Below are 5,789 nucleotides of genomic sequence, written 5' to 3' on the forward strand. Positions count from 1 at the left end.
GGCATTTTGTGGCTGGGGTTCAGATTGCGCCGCCGTTTGTCGTTACATTCGCAGAACTCTCCTCATATTGGCAATATTCGGTAGCAGCACAGCAGCCCCTTCACCAAGGTTACCAACATTCTCTGTCAAGACCTGCTGGATTGTCTCTTGTGTGGTTTGGACACGTGCCTTTATCTGCTGCTGCACCCTCTGCGCTTGGACAGCAGGTCGGTTTGGAGCATGTGTATGATGATTCATGGCCTTTACTACACGTAGACCATCTGTCGTTACTCTGGCTTTACATTTGGATCTCTGTTCGCAAATCCACGAAGTGCGGTTTCCTGCCAGCAGTTTCTGTCTTGTGTATACGTAACCGTTGTACACCAGCTTATCTTTCCTCGCTCGGATGTTATAAATTCAGCCATGATTCCAGTTGTATCAGCATCGGTCACTTTGAAGAGAATGCGGAACTTCCCACACTGAGGGTTGTTATAATACCACCTGACACTTTGAGCAAGCAATTAGACTTAGAGCCAAGAAACCAAAGGTTGAGAAGAACCTTGTCTCTGTTTAATACGTCTGGACTTTTTGTGGGAATTTTAGAAGACCTCTTCTTAATTGCACCCAGTTAAAACTGGATATGCAGATAACACTTCCATGATGCAATTAATAAGAAAATGGCTTCTTGTGGACTGGGAACAAAGGAGTCGGTCTAAAATTATCCAATTGTCCTTTAATTGCCAATAAATAGCTCCAAAACATTAAATGAGCAGTTGAATAAAGGACACTAATAAACAATCTCCTTTATTAAGGTGATAATTCAATGTTTTGAATGGCAATTAAGGGACAATTGTATATTTAGAGTGCACAGACTAATTCTTGTTAATTGCATCATGGAAGTGTTTTATCTTAATCCCCAGTTTTTACTGGGTGCAATTAAGAAAAGATCTTCTTCTAAACTTCAGACCTGCTTTTCTCAATTTTTGAAGCATTGTTTTAATATTGGCAATTAATGTAAAATTGTGTACAAGATGCTTGGATAACTCAACCTTCATAGTTTGGTTTTTGGGAGAATAACAAGTCCGACATTTACTGAATCGTGGTGCGGAATTGTGGAAAGAAGGTCCAATTCACGGAAGAGTAGGTTTTCCTAGATGTTTCAAAAAAATTTAAACATTCACCGAAATCACTGTTCAGTTGATAAGATGGCAAAAGAAAAGAAAACGCAATAGCATTTTCAACATGGCAATCAAATAAAATATTTCGCATGCCTACCTCTACTTACTATGAAAATAGTGGGGTAGGCAACTAGCTAGTAGGGTAGTAAAGAGAGATGTTACACTGAATGAGAAAAGTCGAAAGTAGTAGTTATTACTACAGTCCATTCCACAAGACTTAAGAGTCTTAGAAAGTAAAGTCAGAAACTTTCAACTTTGAAAAATTTTCTGGGGACGAATTTTCCTAGGGGACGAATTATCCTTGGAGACGAATTTTCCAGGGACGAATTATCTGGGGAGGAATTTTCCTAGGGGACGAATTATCCTCGGGGACGAATTTTCCGGGGACGAATTTTCCTCGGGGACGAATTATCCAGGGACGAATTTTCCTTGGGGACAAATTTTCCAGGGACGAATTTGCGGGGACGAGTTTTCCGGGGACGAATTTTCCGGGGACGAATTTTCCTGTACCGGTAACCGAAGTTCACTTATCAATGCGTGAATAAGGGTCATCTCAAGGGCAAGCTAGCATTTTGAAGAAAAAACCACCTACAGTTTATAAGTAATGGTGATTTTATTTGCAGTTTTTTTGGGTTGTGATCATGAGGTTTTGAATGGAACCGGTTTTGAACCCACTTTGCACTTTAAAAGGCCAATGTACAGACATGGGTATAGGCCCAGTATTTGTATGCTGAGCATATGACAAATCTATGACCTTTCCAGGAATTTGTTCTGATAATCCTGGGCTAAAATCTGGTGACTTAGCCAGAATGGCCAGAAACCAGAGATGTACGTACATGTAAGACTAAGAGCTGGATGAAATGACCTGTTATTCATATTACATGACTTTTCAGTTCATCTGTGATTTGAAAAGCTTTTTGCCACTTGGTACCAATTTCTGGTAGTGTAAGGTGGGGACAAAACCTTACCTTACCTTGAAAAGAGCTGTAAATAATATCACCATTTTCCCCATGAACTATAGGTGATTTTTTTCACCAAAATGCTTGCTTTGCCTTGGAATTACCCTTATTCACACACTGATAAAGTCGTTGGCAGAGAAAAATCACCCGTTTGCTTATCCTGGCACCAAAAACTTTCCTCTGTTTCTCATAATTAGGAAGATTTGTGAACCTGAAAGACTGATTCATACCTTCAACATTGTTTGCTGACCCCAAATTGATACTTTTACGTATCAATTTGGGCACCGCATTCACCCGCCAATTCGTTGTGGTCGTCGGTACAGAACCCCCGGAACGCTCACCACTTGTCGCAGTGGTTAGGGTGAGGAACGAGGCCATTGCGTCAATGAAATAAAATGAAAAATGCTGTTTGCTAACATTTTCATTTTTGCTAACTTATTTTAATAAGTTCTAGCAAACAGCATTTTCATTTTTGCTAACTTATTTTAATAAGTTAGCAAACAGCATTTTTAATTTTATTTCATGATTTAGGTTTCAGACTTGTGACAATTCACCAACTTCCTCTCCACATTAAAGGAGTACACCGTTCATAACTTGTGGTCCAGTTTTAAAAATAGAAATCCACTATTAGTATTACACAATGCTGCAGTGCACTTATGAATATGAATTTGTTGAAACTTGGTATTTATAGACGTATTTGTATATAATAAAATATAAATTTAAGCATTGCCTTTGTGTAGACAGGTACTTACACAGTTGACAATTTTCAAATTCAATTACAAATTCAATGTTTTTAACGAACGGCGTAGGCCTTTAAAGGGGTACACCATTCGTAATTACTTGTGATCCAGTTAACCAGTTGAATACCGGCGACAACAATAGTCGGTAGCTATTGAAGTCAAGTTTTTACCGCTGCACGGTTTTTTCGGTCGTTGCCTAATTATTTTCTGTACATAATTAGGTATAGCCTATCGTTATTTGATCGGTGTATGGAGTTGCTATGGGTTGTATGAAAGGGCATGAGAGCCTCTAGTTTGACCTAAAATGTATAGATAGCGAAACTTTTGATTATTTTTGGCGCTGAATCAGGAAGCCTCTCAGAAGCACATGGCATGTATCATGACTTTCTGGATCGTTTTTATTGTATTATTTTACGTTGAATATGAGCTCGTGGGCTAAGTTTGGGGTGGAGGAGGCAAAGGTTGATGTTATAGGACGTTGAAAATCCCGATAAGTAGTGATTCATTATCATCGATCAGTTACTGATCATATATAAATTTTTACTTGATCTACTGTTCATTGACAATAAAGAGAAGACAAGTTTTGCCAAAAAATCTGTTTTTTTCCTGTCTATATAGAAAATCACAAAAATCAATCAATCGATATTGGTGATTGATCACCAATTTACAGATATGAACTGGCAACCAACTCCAATCGATACGCCTGTCGATTCCCTTCACGAAAATGTGTAGTTTTTGGGGTCTATCACCAAAAACCTAATTGATATAATTTTTTGAAAATTGGTATCATAATTCTGAATAATTACGATAGGTAATACGGTATAGACGCGTTCGGACGGTACCGGTAGTCAAGAGGGTAAATAGAAATCCCTAATACACAATGCCGTAGTGCAGTTGTTGTGAATACAAATTTGTTAGTCTTGGTATTCATAGTATTTTTTATCAGTCTACACAACGGCAATGTTGAAATTTGCATTTAGTACTGTGTGTTTCCACAATCAAAATTTAAAAAAATTTTCAACGAATGGCGGTAGGCCATAACATTTTAAAATGGTGTCATAACATTTTAAAATGGTGATATAACGCAGAAGTGGCAATACACTACTGCGCAATGTTACTGGAATAAGAAGATGATCATGGTGTCGTCAAACATAGGCTAGCTAAATGTAGAACGTTATTTAGTGTCCAACGTCCCAACATGGACGATGTCACCAAATGCATTTTTTATGACGCACGTGGACCAAGAGAGGCCCTTACACCAGGCAGAGGAAGCCACTGCTAGCCACAACAAACTAATAGGCTCCCTGGGCAGCCAATCGCGTCATCCTTATTTGGTCTCCTTGTGGACTGCCACAAATAGCGGGAATTCGTGGGGCTGGAAAATTAATCCCAAAATGTTATTCCAACTACAGCGCCCCTTCCAGCCAGTTGATAAACTATCGGCACCGCATTCCCCCGCCAATTCGTTGCGGTCGTCGGTGCAGAACCCCCAGAATGCTCACCACTTGTCACAGTGGTTAGGGTGAGGAACGAGGCCGGTCCATTGCGTCCGGAGTGTACACTAAACAAGCAGCAAACAGAAGACCACATGGTCGCACACATGTTCTTTTGTTCGTTGTGCCTATATTTAGGTTTATTTTGGCTAGCAGTGACTTCCTCCGCCTGGTGTAAAAGTGACTATTCACAAGGCACACAAAATAACATCACGAAATGCATTTTTTACGTGGATCTTTTGATTTTAAAGCGCATATTATCCCGAACGACCAAAGAATACGCATCGATGTTCCAAAATGGAGTGAATGCATGCTCTCTTTTGGTACTTCTAGTTTATTGACGTCACTGTATGCTGTGTTCATGAATCACATAGCTTTTTGCCATTATGGCAGCCCGATACTGCTTCTTTGGTGGTTTGGGATAAATGTGCGCTTTTAATGACTATTTGTGATCCGATTTGAAGTATGGATACATAAGGAGTAACTTGTGAGCAAGACGCTCGGTATAGAATAGTTTTTGGATTTTATGCATGCACTGTCTGCCTGTTGAAGTCACTCAAATTTCACAGTTGGAGAGTCAAGACGGTCAAGTTTCATCACTTAGTACTCTGAACATGTAGGATATCAATAGGCCCTTTGCCAGATACGCCGGTACCACCTTGCGTTGGGTCAACAAACCATCTTTACAATAGATCTTCACGGTCAATGACCGCAGACAATGCCCAGGTTCGAACCATTGTCTGGAGTCTTTTACCGTGAAGATCTATTGTAAAGACGGTTTGTTGGTCCCACCCAAGGTGGTAGTGGTACCGGTGTAGGCCTAGCTATCTGGCAAAGGACTTAGCCACGGAACGAGTTTACAATCCCCGTTCACGGCCCAAATAAAGGTCATCGGTTGACTAAAAAAGCACTGGTCACTGTTCAAAGGATTTATAGTTAACTTGAATGCGATCAAACTATCAAAATCATCAGGGATTGTAAATTTCAACCCAATGATTACAATCCACTTTGCCCCAATGGAAAACAATACGTAAGGTGAAGTCGTGTTGTAGGCCCTGTTTGCAAGGGGATGCTATTCACAATGCACATGGAAATAGTTTAGGCCTGCAGCAGAATTAACCTGTCCTGGCTGCTCTGGCTGGCTTTCTTTCTGGGACATTTTGTACATTCTAAGTCAAACATTCTAAAAAAAGCACTGCAGTCAAGTTTCTGCAGCATGTGAGCTCAACGACAACATGCTAATCCTGACCTACCCTTGTAATGGTGGCACTGGCCGCAAGAGGCTAGTTTTTTCGAGGATATCGTCGGAATCCATGACTTATTGGTCATAACTGATAACTCATAACACAAAAAAGTTATGTCACGTGCGTTCACATGGTTTATTGACACTAGCCAATTTCGATCCTCCTCAAAGCAGGCAGCTAGGAGAGTGGAGGTCAA

The 5,789-nt window shown here is 40.2% G+C and overlaps 1 protein-coding gene across 1 annotated transcript in view; it reads right to left on the reverse strand.

Annotated features, from left to right (window-relative positions):
* Nucleotides 1-5,707, reverse strand: part of LOC135493763 (major facilitator superfamily domain-containing protein 8-like) — a 60,528-nt gene extending 54,821 nt beyond the window's left edge. Inside the window, exon 1 of the mRNA XM_064781314.1 lies at nucleotides 5,603-5,707. Coding sequence (XP_064637384.1) covers nucleotides 5,603-5,664 — 62 coding nt within the window. The 5' untranslated portion in view covers nucleotides 5,665-5,707. The remainder of the gene's footprint in view (nucleotides 1-5,602) is intronic.
* Between the last annotated feature and the right edge of the window lie 82 nt (nucleotides 5,708-5,789).

The sequence above is a fragment of the Lineus longissimus genome, chromosome 9, assembly GCF_910592395.1.
Source record: "Lineus longissimus chromosome 9, tnLinLong1.2, whole genome shotgun sequence".
In the NCBI taxonomy this organism is placed as follows: Eukaryota; Metazoa; Nemertea; class Pilidiophora; order Heteronemertea; family Lineidae; genus Lineus; species Lineus longissimus.